Genomic DNA, 20,494 nt, shown 5'->3' on the forward strand with positions numbered 1-20,494 from the left:
TTTCATCTTATATTTGTCTGGAGCTATTTTGACCAGTCAAGAAATTAATCACAACAGCAGCAGTCAATGTCAGAAATCATGGACTCATGGTATATATATATACCAATATAAGTTGAAAGGAAAAAGACAAAACACAAGTTTGAATGAAACGCAAAAGACAAAGCTCAATCGAGGGAAGAAGCAAAGAGCAGAATCGTCTAGAAATCTTGGCTTATCCGGAAAGCATCATTTGTAAACGGAGAATCTCTTGCGAAGAAAAGGAAAGCATGAAAAAGATGAAGGTTTAATTCTTACTCCAAACAAGAGAGGAAGTGAAGTACTTTGTATATTTCAACATAAAAGAGAGCATATTTCTTTCTGTATTCTGACATTTAAATTTTCATCCCAGGAGCCTTTAAAACAAGAGAAATGTATATACTTATTCGCTCCAAAAAAATAATAGCCGACAAAATATATATTTTTTTTGTATATATGTGTATTATATATATATATTATATACTTTTTCCATTAGTTTCAGCCGACCGGCAAGTATTGTGTTTTGCCTTTAAAAGAATGGGGGGAAATGTACTCGAAGGGAATCATAACATACTTAAGTCCTAATTAACAAAATGTATATATAAACCAAATTATCTCTACGAAGATATACTTTTTTTAAAAATAAAACAACCTCAAGGTGATACCAAAAGTATAGATACAAGGTCATAATTGAACTAGCCTGGCACTTACAAATATTGATTAACAAGAACTCCTCAAAATATTTTAAAAGTTTGAGAAAATTGTAATCAATAATTAAAAAAAAACTCTTTGCTCCTCGAATAATGACACCTTCACTTAAATTAATTTTGGTATGGGCTGATCTTTTCTTTCTCTTCTTTTTATTTCTTCCAAAAAATCGTCGAAACTTTTCCCTTCTTTGAGTTTCAACTGAAGCAACTAGCTCTTCTTTAGTCAAAACTATCTTTATTCTCATACTATTATTTCCTTTTTTCTCCATTTCTTTTTCGGCCTTGAAAATTTCAGTTGTTTTTTCCTCTGTTTCTTTGTTGTGAAACTTAAATAATTGAAACAATATTAATTAATGACTTTTGGCCAATCTTTTCTTTGTGGATGTATTGATTGATTCTGAATTTTCAGTTCTTCAAGTCAGGGATGTTATCCAACTTCAAAATCAGAACTAATTAGCTAGTTGTAGTAAAAGTCTTATTAATTAGTATAAATATTACGAAGTGTTACTGTTAGTTAGTTAAGGTCGTTACTGTTAGTTAGTTAGGTAGCTGCACTGTTAGTTAGTTAGTCTGACAACTGTAAATTAACGGATCCAGCTCAAGGTTATTAGTGGAGTTAGTTTGTATATATACCATACATTGTAAATGAATAAAAACAGAAATTATCATTTTTCAGATATTTCTCCCCTTCTCTAGTTAGTTGTTCATATGCTCTGTATTTCGCAGAAAGAGGATTGAGCTCATTGCTCATTCATCAATGGCAGATCGCACAGATTTTAGCATGGTATCAGAGCCACCGATACTCTTAATCTTTGAGGATTATCTCTATCTAGGTAATCTGTTTCTTCTTCTCAATTAGCTCAATTTCATTTCTCTGTTCATCAATGGCGGAAGCTACAATTCCGTATACTCATCCTCTATACTTTGGGCCATCGGATACTCCTGGAGTTATTCTGATTCATGTGAAGCTTACAGGATCAGAAAGTTACAGTTTATGGAGTAGGACGATAAAAATTGCTCTTCTAGGAAAGAGGAAGTTAGGGCTTGTGACTGGGACTTGTACAAAGGAGACATTCACAGCTGAATTGAATGAGCAATGGGAAACTTGTAATGCCATTGTCTTATCGTGGCTCATGAATATAATTTCCACTGAACTTTTAAGTGGAATTGCATATACTTCGAATGCACACCTTGTTTGGGAAGAACTGAGGGAAAGATTTGATAAGGTGAATCGAATGCGCATTTTCCAATTGCACAGAGCCATTGCCAATTTGACATAAGGAACTGACTCAGTCTCAAGCTATTTTACTAAGTTGAAGAGTCTATGGAATGAATATGATGCATTAGTGCCAACCTCAAACTCGAGAGAATACAAGGAGCATCTCCAACAAGAAAGGCTTCTGCAATTTCCTAGTAGTTTGAATGATTCATATGATCAAGCTAGACGATAGATCCTCTTGAAGACTAATGAACCCTCGCTGAACCAAGCTTATGCCATGGTGATAGAAGATGAGTCTCAACAATCTCCGGGGCTAGGTTTAGTAAACGAGAAGAATGATCCAATGGCTATGCAGGTAGGAAGAAATCAAGGATACAAAGGCAAGAAGCCCTTTATGCAATGTGAGCACTGTGGCCTAAAAGATCACACTAAGGAGAGTTGCTATAAGATTGTTGGATATCCTGAAGACTTCAAGGCAATGAGGAAGTCTGGTAACAACAATGGAGGTCAATATGGTCATGGCAATGGGGGTCAGTTTGGCTTTGGACATGGATCTCACCAACACTTTACTACAACCAACAATGTGCTTGGAAACACTGATGCTCATTCTCAAGGATCTTCATCAACTACTGATGCACTAGGAGGAATAACTGGGAAAGCACCATATTTCACGGAGGAGCAATACAAACAGATCCTTGAGCTACTGAACAAGGATACAACTTCTGACTGTCAAGTCAACATGGCAGGTATAACTAGTGATTCTTTGTCTAAAGATCATTTAGACGAGTGAATTGTAGATTCTGGTGCCAGTCATCACATAATGACTTTCAATTATAGACTGATGAATGACAACAAAACTACTAGAACTTCTAGTAATGCAGTTCACTTACCTAATGGAGATAAGATTCCTATTGCACTTACTGGTTGGGCTGCCATATTTGGAAATAAAGCAATACATGATGTCTTTTATGCTCCAGGATTCAAATTTAACCTCCTCTCAGTCTCCAAACTAACCAAGGAACTCTGGTGCTCAGTAAATTTTTATCCTGACTTTGTATTATTTCAGGACCTCTACAGTGACAGGGTGAAGGGGATTGGTAAGGAGACAGGAGGCTTGTACATATTCAGAGGGGTCAATGGCATCAATAAGGCACAACAAGGCATAGTGGTTGCTGCAGCAGTAAAGGAAGATTGCAGGCTATGACATCAAAGACTTGGACACCCATCCCTTTCAGCCATGAAGAATCTCACCTTGCTAAGTAAGAAAGTAAATAGTGAATCATTGAATAATTGTCTAGTCTGTCCATTAGCCAAACAAACTAGACTGATGTTTCCTAACAGTACATCTAGAGCTGAGGCTCCTTTCTCTCTTATTCATATGGATCTTTGTGGACCTTATAAGATTCCTACTTTTGACAAAAAGTACTATTTTTTAACTGTTATTGATGATTTCAGTAGATATGTTTGGATTTATCTACTACAACTTAAATCTGAAACTATAGTTGCAATTAAGAATTTTTTGCTTATGGTAAAGAATCAATTTGGTAAGGTGGTTAAAATCTTGAGATCAGACAATGGCACAGAGTTTTTCAACTCTCAGTGCAAGGACTTACTGCAGAGTCTAGGAATTCTGCATCAGAGTAACTGTGTTCATACTCCACAACAGAATGGTGTTGTGGAGAGAAAGCACATATATATTCTGGATGTGGCAAGAGCCATAAAGTTTCAGTCAAAATTGCCCATTAGATATTGGGGCATGTATGTTACAACTGCTGTGTATTTGATAAACAGACTTCCTTTATTAACACTTCTAGGAAAGAGCCAATATGAAGTAAATGCAAAAAAAACCACCATTATTAACACATCTAAAGGTGATAGGATGTCTATGTTATGCAACAGTCATTCCAAAAGGGGATAAATTTGCAGAAAGAGCAAAGGCAGCTGTGCTCATGGGATATTCTGAGAGACAAAATGGATATATTCTGATGGAACTAGCTACAAGACAATTCTTTGTCAGTAGAGATGTGGTCTTCAAGGAATCAAAATTTCCTTTTGGTCAAACTGCTATTGAAACTGATTTAGAGGATCTTAGTTTCTTAGAACAACCTAACTATGATGTCCCTACTTCAGAAGTCAGTCATATCAATGAGGAACAGGATCAGAATGCAGGAGTATAAAATGCAGAAGCACAAGAAGTAGCCACAGAAGAAGGGAATGTGATCTCTCAACCAATTGCAAAAGAAACAAATCCCATGAACACTATGACTGATCCATCATCTGACAGCATGCAAGCAGAAGGACCTCAACCTCCCATCAAGAAGTCAATTAGAGAACCTAGAGAGCCCATCTGGATGAAGGACTACATAGCACATGGGAAGTCAAATAACAGATATCCTATAGAAAACTATTTGTCTTATGAAAGAACTACTCCCGTATACCATTCCTACTTAGCAAACTTTTCTAATCTGGTAGAACTTCAAAACTTTAGGCAGGCCGTGAAGGATACAAGGTGGATAGAACTATGAAACAAGAGGTCAAAGCACTAGAAGACAACATAACATGGGAAGTAGTTGACTTACCTCATGACAAATATACTGTAGGGTCCAAGTGGGTGTATAAAATTAAGTATAAAGCTAATAGTGAAGTGGAAAGGTTCAAGGCTAGACTTATTGCAAAGGGATATAGTCAACAAGAAGGACTTGATTACCATGATACATTTTTACCAGTAGTGAAAATGGTCATAGTGAGATCAGTAATAGCCTTAACTGTTTCCAAAGGTTGGAACCTATATTAAATGGATATTTACAATGCCTTTTTACAGGGAAATCTCTGTGAAGAGGTGTGTATAGACATGCCTGAAGGCTTCAGAAGACAAGGGGAGCAGAAGGTATACAAGCTGCTTAAGTCCTTATATGGGCTTAAGCAAGTTTCAAGACAATGGAATATCAAGTTGTCTGATGCTTTAACAGAGGGGGGTTTTGTGCAAAGTAACCATGACTACTTCTTGTTCACCTTAAGAAAGGGTACATGTCTAGTGATTATCCTGGTGTATGTTGATGATCTACTCATAACTGGTAATGATAAGACACTGATAACTGAAGCAAAACATGTCCTTCATCATAAATTCAAGCTGAAAGACCTAGGTGAGCTTAAGTATTTCTTAGGGATTGGAGTGCTAAGGTCCAAGGAAGGAATAATCTTAAACCAAAGAAAGTATGTCTTAGAACTCATATCCAGTATGGGGCTCAATGCAACCAAGCCAGCTGCAACTCCTTTGGAAACAAACCTAAAGCTCACCACACTTCAGTATGATGCAACAACTGGAGCTAAAGGTGATGAAGTTCTGAATAATGTTGGTTCATACCAAAGACTGATTGGGAAGATGATGTATGTCACTACCACCAGACCAAACATTAGTTATGCCATCCACACACTAATTCAGTTCATGCAGCAGCCAAAGAGATCTCATTGGGAAGCTGCACTAAAGGTAGTAAGGTATCTGAAAGGATCTCCTGGCCAAGGCATTTGGTTGAGATTAGAAGCTCCTACTACATCATTAATTTGTTGGTGTGATTCAGACTGGGCAGTCTACCCTAACACAAGAAGATCTGTCACTGGTTATGTGATCAAACTTGGTGCATCCCTAGTTTTATGGAAATCAAAAAAGCAGCAGACAGTATCTAGGAGTTCAGCAGAAGCTGAATATAGAAGCATGGCCTCAGCTGTAGCAGAAGTTACTTGGTTGCTAGGCTTGTTCAAAGAGCTAGGAGTAGAGGTCAAGATACCTATTGCAGTTATGAGTGACAGCAAGTCGACTATACAGATTGCAGCTAATCCCATTTTTCATGAACGTACTAAGCATATCGAGATAGATTGCCACTTCATTAGAGACAAGATTAAAGATGGAATTGTGTAGACAATCTATGTGAACACTAAGGATCAGTTGGCTGACTTGCTTACCAAAGGACTAAGTCAAGTTCAACATAATCATCTCTTAGGCAAGCTTGGTGTGATTAACATCTTACATCCTGCAGCTTGAGGGGGAGTATTACGAAGTGTTACTGTTAGTTAGTTAAGGTCGTTACTGTTAGTTAGTTAGGTAGCTGCACTGTTAGTTAGTTAGTCTGACAACTGTAAATTAACAGATCCAGCTCAAGGTTGTTAGTGGAGTTAGTTTGTATATATACCATACATTGTAAATGAATAGAAGCAGAAGTTATCATTTTTTAGATATTTCTCCCCTTCTCTAGTTCGTTCTTCATATGCTCTGTATTTCGCAGAAAGAGGATTGAGCTCATTGCTCATTCATCAATGGCAGATCGCACATATTTTAGCAACAAATGTACAATTATTATCTGGTTATTTTAGTTCTCCATTTTGTCACATTATTAGGACAATATTTCGATGACTTTCTTTTAATTTGAAACTAGAATATAAGAGCTTCACTTCTGCAGCTTTCAATATAATTATTATCTATAGTTCTTTCTTTCAAGTTTTTTATTAATATATTTTAAGTACATTACAATTGAACTGTTGAATGTCGTTTTTAGAAGGATTCTTCCTGATCTCTCTACTGGTTTACATTTTTATCTTTTTTCCCTTTTGGGTTTTAAATTATTTTGTAGTTTAAGTGATCGATCAGTTACGTACCCAGTGTAATCATGACATTCGCAATCTTAATTAAATAATTAGAAAATTGATTGTTAAAAAGTGAAATAGGACCATTGATCCTTCAAATTGATTGCGTGTATCCACAGAGATTCCAAGGAGGGATCGCATCGCTACCTATCATAATAACTAGATCTACGAAATAAGAAAAAGCGTAGCGAATCGTCATCGTAAAAGAATGTAGTGCTTTGACCTCCAAAGTCAAATTATATCACACAATGTGAAGAAAAAAAAAACATTCTTTTATCAAATGACCCATGTTAATATATACTTGAATGTAGGATAAAGTGCTAGTTGCCATAACTTACATTAACTAACTAAAAATACTGCTACCAGTGTATTACTGTATTAGCAAATATTGTTGAGTTGTCCCAGATAGGTGAGATTTGGGGTCCTTGGTCTCCTTATATGGTGTTGGATAATCCTCACCTCATAAGTTAGCTTTTGGATTGAAATGCGCCCAATGTCCATTTTATCAAATATATTGTGTGAGTTGACGAACATGAGTATTATTTCATTTTAAATATTTCCTGTGGCATTCTTTTCAGTTAATCTCAAAAAAATAATATTTTTTTGTTTAGTATAGTAAATTAACTTAATACTTCTCATTTTATTCTTAATGAGATAATTTATAACCATACAAATGTTTATGGCTTATTTTAGACCATAAATCTTAAATTTTTTCATTTTTTTCTTAAATTTTGTGTCGGTTCAAATACCATCACATAAATTGGGAGATGGGAGTAACTAATAAAGCAAAAGCGCTGATAGTATTTGGATGAAAAATTACTCAAAATTAAATACATGCCGAAAGCTTAACTCAAAACTGTGTACAACACAAAAACAACGCAATATTGTCATATGTTTCCGATATAATGAAGACTCCATTACCTCCAGAAAGGAAGAATCAAATTCTGCCAGAGCCAAGGATACTACATAATTTATAAATCAATTGTTCAAGGAAAAGAACAGAAACCAAAAGAATCATACAATTATTCCACTTAAGTTTTGCAGTTCCAATCACAAGAAAAGAATGCATTCTACACATCATCATTTACCCTCAGCTCTTTTATCTTTTCTCAGCCAAAAACCTTCAAACTCAAAGTATATTAGTTACTCTTATTAGAAAGCACGTTCATTAATTAACATCTTAATTTATTTCTCTCAATAGATTAATTAATGAGGTCGGAATTTTAAACTGCAAGATTGGCAAGTAACTTCCATGCAATTAGTAGGATCAATCCTACGAGTTGCTCTCTCTTTCAACTTTTCTGCCCTTTCAACTTCCTCTTTAGCTCTCTCCCACATACTCCTGGCACGTGCGAATTCTGACTGAGCCATTTCTATCTCTCGCCTAGTAAGCTCTCTCACACGCTCCGCATAAGCTTTCTCTATTGCAGCCAACCGGATTTGCTCAGCAGCTTGCCATTTCAGTGCCTCAACGTAGCCGGAGTCGAACCGGACGTCGGTGTAGTGATCCTGATGATTTACTAGGACACCTTGATCTGATGTTGGTGGTTTTATAGGTCTTACGCTAATTGAAAGTTGAAGGTCCAAAGATGGAGCTTCTGTTGATTCTGATGATCGGATATTATAGTTTGCTGAAGAATCTGACGGCCAGGAAGAGGAAGCTACGGCATTTGGATGATTAGGTAGAAAGTGCAGCTCCTTCTGTTGCTCCTCCATTGATCTTGTTGAAATGGAATAATATGTTGCTGTCAAGAAGTAATGTAAGAGTTAGGATACCTATACACATAATTACATATATAAAAATATTTAGACAATATGTTACTTTCAAGTTTGCGGGTAAATATCTATGATAAGTATTAATATTCGTATTGGTGATATCATAAAAATGTTATTGCTAATATGTCTTAATAGGTTAAACGATAACAACAACATATCAGGTATAATCTCACATAGTGAAGTCAACTTAAATGATAATTAATACCGAATATATTTATATTATCAAAGTATACAACTTAAATAATCCACCTAGTAAACTTAAGTTAGGCGGACCCCTTCCGTAAATTAAAATCATCGCTGAAAATAAGTACTCCTTCTATTCCGTTTTGTGCGAAGGTATTTGACTGTGTGTGGAGTATAGAAAGGAAAGATTGATTTTAAAAAACTAGTGGTCTAAAATATGCTATGGACATTTCAGTTGCTATAAAATCATGTCATTAATTAAGGATAAGTAAAAAGTTTAAATAAAATTATTTTTAATTATATAAAAAGTTGTCATTCTTTTTAGGATTGAGTAAAAAGGGAAGTGTGTTATATAAAATAGAATTGAAAGGGTAGTTCTTAACAAATATGATTCAACTTTACAAAAATATATAGGTATCTGGGCGCCCGCCTTGAGTTTAATCATAAGCAAGCCTTAGATGCTTATGCAAAATTCATGTAATAACCAAAGTATTGACTTTCAGAAAAGACATACAGTAATCAATTGGTAAGAATCTTTGTAAAAGGCTTGCAAAAAAGAAAAGCCCTAAAATTCCCACCTTTTTTGCTTCTATTTTTGTAGCTTACCCAGAAAGAAAGGTTAAAGAGGATATCTATCATCATCTAAATATACTCTGGCTTGAGTGCCAACTATGGATGTAGATTTTGCTAGGTCAAATGATGAAATCCAAAGTGTATTCTTTATTTTATTTTTTCCCCTATCTGTGAAAATGAAGTTGATACTCCATCCATACCAATTTATACAACGCTCTTTCCATTTTGAGATCTGAAGTAGTTTACCACGACTATCCTACTAATAATATTATTTTATACAAGTTTCGAATGTTTCTAGAAATAATCTAGCCAACTAATTAATCAAATCTAAGTTGATATGTTGTTTTATGTTCCAGCCAAACTTTTCTATTACTTTACCATTTTCTTTTATTGCTATTTATATAATAGTATAGAAATACTGGTCAAGTAGTACCTTTAAGTGCATTGCACCATTAATATAGTGTCACTAAAATGGGATATAGAGAGTATTAATGAAACTACAAATTATGATAGAACGGGCATTAAACTATTATAAATGCAGTTGGAATTCTAGGATGTGCGTCACTTGATAACCATATTTTAGCCTAAAAGAAGAATGTGGAATTTACCTTGTTTACACATGAATAGAAGTAAAAGTGGTTGGGAAAAGAAGGGAGTTGGGGATGGGAAGTAGGGTTATAGATGCAAAATGACTAAAGTAAAAATATATTATCTTATATCCATCTAGTAAACAATTTTTTTACTAATTAGTACAGTTTAACCGGTTATATAAGGATAATATCAACAGCCAAATTCTTTAAATTAGGTTGAATTTGTATGGACTCCTTCTGTTTATAGAGTATATACATGGGGTTAGCATACACTTCAAAGAGATTATTTGAAATCCCGGTAACTACAAGTGAACTGCAATATTTTTAATGTAAAAGTACACTAGGTACTGTGTGATTAAGATAAGAATAAGAAAACTACTCCTAAAAAACAAACCAAGGCAGAGAAGAAAACTAGTAAAAATAAAGACAAATCAGGGAGAAGGTCCTCTTATTTCAGTTGCACATCATTTCAAGAATTTTAAGTTGCGACGAAATAGATTGACAATTAAGAAATGGATCTCCACACTAACTTTACCGCATTAGATTATTGAATCAATTCAAAAATGAATAATCCAAAAATATAAGTCTCATGTTCACTAAGAGGATATATTAATTATTACATTAAGAATAACTAGTGATTGTACCATGTTCACTTTTCCAAGGTTAAGTAGTTACATAATACATGCAACCTTTTGATACTAATTCCACTGATATCATCAGAATCAGACGTATGAGATTCATAATTACTTCACCAAAAATATTCAAAGGAGAAAAAGGCAATCTAACGTTGGCTTTGTCACGTTACTAAACTACGGGTTAACAAAAAACAAAGATTTTCTGATTAAACTAGTCTTTATATGATCCTAAGCTATAAATCTTTCCTTTGACCTAGCTAGTTGAAGAAGACATGTTCAAACCAAAGAAAGTCAAAAGGAGAGAGTAGCTAACTAATTAAACGCCATTTCCTGTATTTTTCAGTAAGAATTTCCTCTCTTATTTTCTCTGTTTGAAGAACTTCGTTATATATACGGCTAATAGGACTCAGATATCATTAGCTTGCCTAGTCTCTTGCCTATATTCGAAGGTGTAGTATCTTATGTATTAGTAGAAGGACCTGAAAATGCATGCATTTGGGTACTATTGGTCAAGATTTATACCAGTTGAGAGGGGAGATGAAAAGTTTTTGAACAAAAGGAATTAAGCAGAAGAAATGGGAACTGATTAAAAGAATTTGGAAGATCAGAACAGAAGACATGACCGGTAACTAATTAAGTTCATACATACCCCCAGGAAAAATATATTTATGTAAACTGTTTTAATGATTTCGATAAGAAAGACAGACACATACAGAGATCGAGTGCCCAGAGGAAGAGAGAGAAACTTAGCGTATTATTGGAAGAGAGCTAGAGCGTACGTGATGGTGATGAGAATAAAAAAACTTTAACATAAAATTATACAAAGATCAATCATCATAGCTAGCTAGGAATATAATGCACAAGAATACAATCCAAAAACACTGAGAGATATCTTTTCAAACAATTATTTGATCTAAGCACGAAAAAGGCCAAGATGAAATGGAAGAAGAGGAGTAGTGTACCTTATGAGTTTCAGTATTCAAAGAATTGGAATAAAGAGAGAGAGAGAGAGAGAGAGAGAGAGAGAGGTACTTTTTGTTGTGCTTCAAAGCTCGAAATGATCAGTCTGTGGTTTGTCTGTGGAGGAAGCTAGGAATTAGGTATATGAACAAATAAATGAAGTCAATAATTGGGGAAGCCCTAAAAAAGGACTTAAACTTTTTAGAGGAGGACGTTATGGAGATAATGAATGAAGCAGAAGCAGAAGCAACAAAGAGAAAACGACTTTAGAAACCGATAGATTATTTTGACAACAAGACGGGGGTGGGGTTGGGTGTGCCATATATATGAAAGTAAGTATATTTGTGATATGTATATATACATACAGAAATTACAGAAAGCCAGATCACATGGATGGTTTGCTAGTGGGAGAGACAAAGCCATTACCTACTTGCATGGGTTAAAGTGGACGTACACAAACCACCAAAAATGTCATTACAAATTTCAGGAAAAAAGGTGAATTTGTACAATTTCATCTGTGGGTCACTTCATCTTCCTCCTTAGCCCCGCAATATATATACATACCTTGTACGGAGTTGAGTTATATACACAAATAGTATAAAATAGATCAGTATATTATTATTATTATTATTAATATAGGAGTAGTTTATTTTGTGGTAAATCGAATTACAATGCTTTTCATATATAGTATTTATAAATGGCCTAAAGTATAAATACTTATTACACGGCATAAAGCTCACGGTGTATATTCCCTCTCCCTCTCGTCTTCAGTAAATAATATTATGGTTCTTTGATTAATCAATTTTTCTGTCCCAAATTAAATGTCTTATTATCTATTTACTTATAGGATTACATATGTTAATAACTTAGGAAGTTTCTTTCTTTACACTTTTCGATATTTTTAAAATATATACTATAAAAAAGGTGCTTTGGACTTTCATTCAGTCTTCAAGATGTGCAAGTTTTTCAAAGGACTTAACTTACATACACTACAATATACAATAAATGTTCACCTATTAGTGTAATTCGAGTGTAATTCAATATATTGTAATAGGTTGTTGATCTATCATAGTTTTTAAGTAACTAATTTCACTTATTATATGGATAATTAATTATAGTTATTTTTTAAATTCAGTCTACATAAACTAATAGTGTAATTTTTTCCCGACATATGTGTAACTAATTTGTTATAGCCGGTCATAACTTACAATTTGTTCTAAGTTATCAATATTATTAAATTGAATTACTAGCTATTATCTTTTAAGTAATTTGATTGTGTAAATATTTTTTGATGCCGTACATACATAGAACTTAAATTCTGATCATTTAGGTAACCTGTAAAAATTCATGTATAAACAAGCTAAATTCTTTTCAAAAACTCTATCTCCAATGTTTGAACATTCTTTCATTCAAATATACCCTTTTAAAAACAAATTGAAAGAACAGCCTTTTGTGTATTTTCAAACACTTTAAAAAAATAAAGGTAAGCTATTCGTGTGAAGTAAATAAACTCGTAAAATATAAGTTATATGCACACATAAGGTGACCTTTTTTTAGGATCGTGGCAATGTTTTGGGATATACATAAACGGAAAAGTGACAAATGATACGGAATAGAAGGAGTAATAAAACTTAAATTCTTACCCGTAATAGTATTTGATACTCAAATTAAATCAGAAATCTAAATTGGGATTGGTGGAGTACAATGAATATTACTTGCATATTGAACAGAATTGTCACATTCTTGTACCCAAGAAAAAGTAGTCACAACTCACATGGAGGGGAACAAAATGTTGATGAAAGAAAATGTAAGAGAATGATATTTTAATCATTTTAGATCAGATGTTAAAAGTATTACTATCTTGCACATTATCCAAATACATAAACGTTATGACAGGAAAATCTTCATAATTAAACTCCACTAATTCTACTAATATTCGAAATTTTACGATTTAGTAATTATTTTGGATAGTGTTAATGTGTTATATACTTTTCAAAAATAGAAGTTCTAATTTGACGTACATTGCAAATATACTGTAGTATACTTTATAAGAGTAAACCAAGTTTTCCTTCATTTCTTCCTCTGATCATGAACCTTCTATTTCTCATTTTCTTTTATGCGATTTCCGCAATTATTCGATTTCTTGCCAACCCCAACTTGATATATATCGGAATTAATGTAAGAGAGAGACATATCTTAGTGACACATACATAGTCCTAAATGAATTTAGTTTGCTACTCCATCAATTTCAATAGCGTAATTGACCGCTTATGCACCCAAATTTAAGAAACAAATTAAAAACTTTAGAAACTTAATTGTATTCTTAAATAGTATGCCATTAAGGGTGTAACGAGAAGTTGAAAATTAAATTGGTTTCAAATTATAAAAAAGGTATATTATTTTGAAACGGATTAATAAACACGTAACTACGGTCTACGCATAAATTGGAACGAAAGAGTTTATGATGATAATTCACGTCAGCTGAGCAATCCAGGATGTCATCTATCACCTCGCTGATCTAAGGGCATTCATCGTATTAAGTTGACATCGGTCTTCTTTTTGGTCTCTCTGTCTCTTCTCTTATGTGGCCAGAAATCCTTAGCAATCTGATACTTCAAATTAGTACTACTATCATTTATTTGCTCCTCAACTCAATACCAGACTCCACTATTTTGCGGCAATGCATACACAGATCTCCACTCAATAATTAACTAAAATTGATTTTAATTAAATGCTGAAACGTTTGGTGAGTTAGTAATAATGAGATCCACACGTGCATGAAGTGTTGTGTAGAGTAGTATTAAAATTTTGATACTGAAGATGAAGGGCCCATTGAGGAATGGCTTTATACACATACACAGAGAGAGAGGAGAGGAAGAGAGTAGCTTTATTGGTAGGCCTATGTTGTCGGCCCTCTACATACCAAATGAATAAAGTTACTCATCTCTAACTTTATTTCTATGATTAAGAAAGCTAAAAAGCCCACACTTCTCACAAGATTGGCACGTGGGAGGTTGTACAGTGAGACCAAGTGCAAGACCCAGAGCCTTAAGTTTACGGTATTTTGGCAGATGCGAAACATAAATTTATATATAAAATTTTACTAAAATTATGCTTAACAAATATTTCTGTGGATATAATCTCATAATTTTAACTATATAATAATAAATTCAATGATAAGAATTTTAAAAGTTGAACACATAAAACTTAAAATTCATAATCTATCTCTGACTCACCCCAAGGCGGATGTAGTGTTCCATCGACGGATTCAACTAAACCCATAATTTTCTACGCGGAGTGAAATTTATTAAAATTATAAAAATATATAGTAGATATAAATCCATAAAAATATAATAAGTTCAATATTAAAAATCTTAAAAATTGAACTCATAAGATTTAAATCCTGGATCCGGCCCGATCCCACCCGCGTCCACAACCACAACCCCCAATTGAAATGAAATGATGACTTTGATGATTTTGGGTTGTGGGGTGTGTGGATATTTTTGCAGAATCTATTGCTTGGAACCTTTATATGTGGGGCCGTTTTAGGCTCAGCCTCCATGTGGGTTAGGAGGATTTTTTTTGATCCTTAACCATGTGCTTACCCATCTTGGTTTCAATTTTGACTTACCCTAATCAAAAGCAGTACTATATTAGAATGGAATTATAGCCATTTCAAATCAAGCAAACTTATAAGTCCGAGAAAAAAAGGTTAGAAAGTATAAATAAATTTTCAAGCTGTAGCTTTGTTTTGGCTCTTTCACTCTTCACCTGGAATGGATTAGATTAGTTAGGGCCAATTATGCAGCATCAAGAGCAGAGTTTTAAAGAGCAAAGGTGGAGGGCGGTACATTTTACCTGCAATGGAGCAGGCATTAACCCCACTAAATTGAAAATTTTAAAAAAATATATATATAATAAAGATTATATCATTTTCAAAAGAAAAAAAGTATTGAGTTCCCCTTAAAAGACCGCGTTTTGTAATTTACATATCCTTTTTCAACTTGCAATAATTTGAACTACTTCTAGTCATCTCGAAATTACATAAATTCATGAAATATTCACAAAAAGATTAAAGACATCAAATATTGTCTTTCTCAAAGCCGTCGAAGTGATCAATGGATGTTCTTCCTTTTTATGGAGATCAAATACATCCCAAAGAAGTTCCAATCATCATACGTTCAAAAAATACGCTGTTTAAGTCCTCGAATCACGAAAAACGACCTGGAGAGAAGAATCAAGAGATAATAAACAAAACTGTACCCACGAAAATTCATCAATAAAATCTCTTCTTCTTTTAAAAAAACTACTTCTAATCCAAGATATAATGATTATTTTTGTTTATGTCGTTTATTATGTTGAGCTCATAAATTTGTCCGAGACATTGATCTTGAATGAATAATGATGCGTTAGGTATAACAAAGTGCAAGGACCTTGAGAAATCAAAGTGCCATTGTAGTTGTTGGAATTGTTGGAATAAAAGGAGAAATAGGCAAGATGAGGATAGAGAAATTGATAAATTAAAAATCAAGACAATTGAAAGTGGCCTTTCTAGGATAAGGAGTCAATCTTTTCATCCTTGTTTTGCTGAGTTGGGGACAGAAAAAGCAAAGAGAAAAGATGGTAGACTTTTCATGTGTTGCTATTATTATAATCTTGTGATTTTAGATAACGCCATCTTCCTTGAAAAGGCCATATGCCAAATTAAAGTACATTATATATTGTTTAAATAATAGTTTCCCATTAAACGCTTAGAGATAAAGAGCTCACTAATTAATAGACTGCATTTTAAAGTGGCCATGGCAGCAATGGGCAAACAAAAGGTGCAAAAGTTTGAAAGCAGGAATAATTCACGTCATTTGTGATAAGTTATACAAGTAGCTCGAGACCATCTTCCAATTCTCAAATTGTCTTTAATTCTATTTGTTTATAAACTGTTGGAATCGAAAATAACAAGGCGTCATACGAAAGTTAACAAAGCAATTATGATAACGATAAATCAGACGACACAAAAAGGTATATTAAAAGAGACATAATACTTTAATGTAGTTTGATCAATTGACCTATATATATGATAAAATTAATATAAGAGAAAAAGAAACTATATAGAGAAAAATTTCCTCCTAAACTAAGCTCTTTTAATAACTATATTGTGGATGCTATTGTGTTATGTGTAAAGGAGGGATCCTCAATTTATAGAAGTGCGAAACTTCTCCTTCAAGAAAAGGACCTATTAAATATGGAAGAGAATTAAATTTTCCTTTCAGGAAAAGTAAAAGCAATTATGGTAATACTTTGACTTTCCTTTAAGATAAAAGTAAAACTTAAATATGATAAAAAAATCAGGGCAAAAACCCTAACATAAATCATATATTGAATTAAAAATTCCAGTACTCATATTGTCTTTCTGATCAAGAATCAACACATTACATAGAGTAAAATCTTTTATTGAAGGGCCAATAATTGTTCAATTGACATTCTATACTGACTTCCTGAAGACTTTTTACTAGCTTGTTTTCACTTTGGATACATCATATTATAGTGACCGTATTGATGTTAATTGGGTTACATTCATAAGTAGTTTGGTCCATCTTTATTCCATTTCATATATATTCGAGGATTCGCATAATCCTCGATTTATGTGTTATTTATCCATTCCTACTTTTTTTATGCCAATATTGGTGACTGGAGAAGGGCGTCCGGTGGATGAAGTCTACCTTTGTAATGTCAGGCTGAAAAAGGGGATATCACTAGAGAGTCACTGAAGAGGCTCACACCTTAGCTATAATCAGTAGCGAAGCTAGGAATTTCCTAACGATGTGCAAACTTGAAAGAAATGAAAAAGAATTCCGAACAAAGGATATTCAATATATGTTATATACCGCTAAAACCTAATATTTTACCTATATACACAATGTATACTTCAAACTTCTTAAATCATATCCATTAATATCAAGTTCCTTCAAACAAACAAAAAATGAAATAATCTATTAACTAATATCAAAAGGACAAGATGAAACAATTGAGAGCATGAGGACATGCTTTGCCGAAAGAGAAAAAGGGGATGATATGTAAGCTGGAAAGTCTGTTGAAAAATACTAGCTAGTAGTACTCCTACTTGCTCTGCTTTAATATTTTCACTAATTTGCTTCTAAACAAGCATGCTTCTGAATTATACCTTTACACAGCCAATAATTAATCATATGTTGTGTACTTTGTGTGTTTATAACTGCAGAAAGCAAATATTATGAGTTGGAAAGATGAGTTAATGCAAGTAGACAAGGGCGGCCTTAGGTCTGAGGTTGACTTACAAAGGAGATACCCTAGATAGGATAGCTTTTGGTTTTTATTCATTAAACAAATTCTGACAAAATCTTAAAGGGAAAAGACAATAACAAGTGTGCGTGATGAAGAGATCGGATTATTAAAGGTGTTTTGGTTCGATCATAATGCATATGCTTTGGATCAATAACCTCAATTTTTAAAAAGGAATGGTCCAATGCGTTTTTAATAGTCCGTGATATATCGCATGCAAATGACAACTAGCTTTTCAGTTAGTTTACACCTTTTTGTGAAATTGTTTATATATATATTTTTCTTTTGTTTGGACTTATTATATAAATTAGTTTGAAAATTCTTAAACTAATATCTGCGAAAACTTAGAGGGCAGCGGACACAGTCATATGTTGAGTTTTTTTATTGGGTCATGAATTCGTTTATTTGGACAAAACAATAGATTGTAACTCAACCAATCCAACTCAAAGTCATTCTTTTCATGTGTTAATTTTTTTTAAAATTTTTTTAATCACCAAACCAAGTAAGAAAATTGTTTTTTCTTCATGAATAGAAATAAAAAACAGTGTAAAGGAAGAAGTAAACATCAAAGCTAAGTATTCTTATGGATCAAATTAAGCGATCTTAAGTTGTCAAAATTGACCCAAGCTTTCAGATTACTTAATAGAACACGTTTTTGGGTTGGTTGGTCGGATTACATTTCTCTAGGCTAAAATGCTAAATTTGGCACCTCTAATACTTATCTAGGCAAAACAAAAGCTGGAGAAGTTTTTAAAGATTGCAATCAACTTCTCTCAAAATGGGGTGACAGGAGCTGATCCTGGGTTAATATTTAGTTTAAGCTTTACACTTTCCCTTTCATGAATAATGTACATTTCTTGATATTGTTAGCTTTCGGCACTCTGTTAAAGAGTAGAATGATATGTGGCAGTGGCATCATTGTGAATGGATATAATTATTGCCAATTTGTTTGCTGGGTTTATATACTGAAGAAAAGTGAAAATTTCGTATGAAAACTAATGGCGATTGTTGGAATAAGAGTAGCCTTACGTCGGTTTTTTTGGAACGAGAAATATGGAACAAGGATGGGTCCAGCGAGAAATAGAATGGATAAGGTTTTACCCTCGGTTATATAATTACTTTGGCTTTTTTATATAACTAGTTTCTATGTACGTGCATTGTGCGTATGTCTATAAAACTTATATTAAAATGATAGATCATTTAAGTTAGTTGTTTTTATTTTTCTCGAATTAAAGGATCAAAAGATTTAGGTTCTTCTTTCCCTCGACACTGATTTCAATCATATTTGAATTTTTTTGTTTGAGTTGGGATATGTAAACCTAAAAATATAAAAAGTTTTATACATAGACAATCGAATTCACTATTGATTTTTTTTTTTGAAGAAATAACGTATATATTGATTATACATTGATCTCTCTCTCACACACACACACACACACATATATATATATATATATATATATATATATATATATATATATATATATATATATATATATATATTATGATTAATTCTTCTATTCTTAATTTAAGCAGGTGGGTACGTAGGCGACAATTTAGATTTATTCTTCTAAGAGTCTAAAAGTTATACCTGAATTTAAGCTTCATAAAAATATGAATTGTCTCGTGAATTAACATCGGAGTGGCAATACGTTTAGTGCCTTCCGTAGGTGGGAGATTAGAGACATAATTGGATTGGAATGAAATACAAATAACACATCACGTTTTAGTGTCCATCTGTCACGATCCAAAAATCTAACCTGTCGTGATGGCGCCTATCACGGTACTAGACAAGCCTACATTTACGAAATAACTCCAACACTTTTAACAGAAAATGGATTTAAACAGTTTAAATAATAACAAATTTCATAAACGGGATAGAAACCCAAAATACAACGCGAAAATTCCCAACATCGGGATGTTATTGAGTACATGAGCATCTATACATCACAAGTCCGGAAAATACTGTCTATGATAATCTGAAACTAAATACAATAAGTGGAAATATAGGGAAGGAGAAACAAGGTCTGCAAAATGCCAAGCAACTACCTCGATAGTCTTCGAGAATCCGAACTCTGCAACTTAGCAATCACCATGACTGGATGCACCTGGGCCTGCACACAAGGTGCAGGGTGTAGCGTGAGTACAACCAACTCAGTAAGTAACAGGACTAAATAAAGAACTGAAAGTAGTGACGAGCTTCACAGTTATAGTTCAATTACAACGATTTCAACATAGGAAAGTAGGCATGCTCTCAAGTTCGATAAATTAGGTCAACAGTTATTCCATGACAAGTTAAAGTGAAACAGAGTGTAATATCTTCCAGAAATTTCAAGAAAATGATATATGGCAGTTAAGTGCAACAATAATGAAATCAAATGCATCCTCTCAGGGCCACAATCACTCAACCCTCCTATTCACTCAGCACTCGGCACTCGCACTCAGTAGGTACCTGCGCTCACTAGGTGTGTGTGCAGACTCCAGAGGGGCTCCTTCAGCCCAAGCGCTATAATCCGCACGAATAACTCACATGCTGCACGAAAAACTCATGCGCTATAGTATAATATTTGGATCCGCACGGACAACTCACGTGCTACAGTATTACTATCTCACCATCAGGCCCTCGACCTCACTCAGTCATAAATCTCTCTAGTCTCTCGGGTTCTCAGTAGTCATGAAAGTCAGCCCCAACAGAATGATATAATGTATCAGCAAGGAATAATAGAAACTGAGATATAATAAACAAGTAAAACTGTGACTCAGTACAAAATAGTAATTTAGTAGATAATTCAACATGCACACGACCTCTGTGGGTCCCTACAGTGCCAACACATAGTCTAAACATAATTTGTGGTTCAACTTCTCTACTACATGGAGAAT

At 33.7% G+C, this 20,494-nt stretch overlaps 1 protein-coding gene across 2 annotated transcripts; it reads right to left on the bottom strand.

Moving 5' to 3' along the window:
• Positions 1 to 7,524: 7,524 nt before the first annotated feature.
• On the bottom strand, positions 7,525 to 11,604 carry LOC104096245 (uncharacterized). Of its 2 annotated transcripts, none has more exons than XM_009602594.4 (2): positions 11,372 to 11,604; positions 7,525 to 8,327 (listed from the first exon to the last, which is right to left on the bottom strand). In XM_009602594.4, exon 2 carries the CDS (start codon positions 8,296 to 8,298, stop codon positions 7,789 to 7,791), a length of 510 nt encoding a protein of 169 aa, XP_009600889.1. In that variant the 5' UTR covers positions 8,299 to 8,327; positions 11,372 to 11,604; the 3' UTR covers positions 7,525 to 7,788. The 2 variants fall into 2 exon arrangements, with proteins under 2 accessions (XP_009600889.1, XP_009600888.1); XM_009602593.4 differs by having other exon boundaries at positions 11,302 to 11,603.
• Positions 11,605 to 20,494: the final 8,890 nt, after the last annotated feature.

The sequence above is a fragment of the Nicotiana tomentosiformis genome, chromosome 3 (assembly GCF_000390325.3).
Source record: "Nicotiana tomentosiformis chromosome 3, ASM39032v3, whole genome shotgun sequence".
In the NCBI taxonomy this organism is placed as follows: domain Eukaryota; kingdom Viridiplantae; phylum Streptophyta; class Magnoliopsida; order Solanales; family Solanaceae; genus Nicotiana; species Nicotiana tomentosiformis.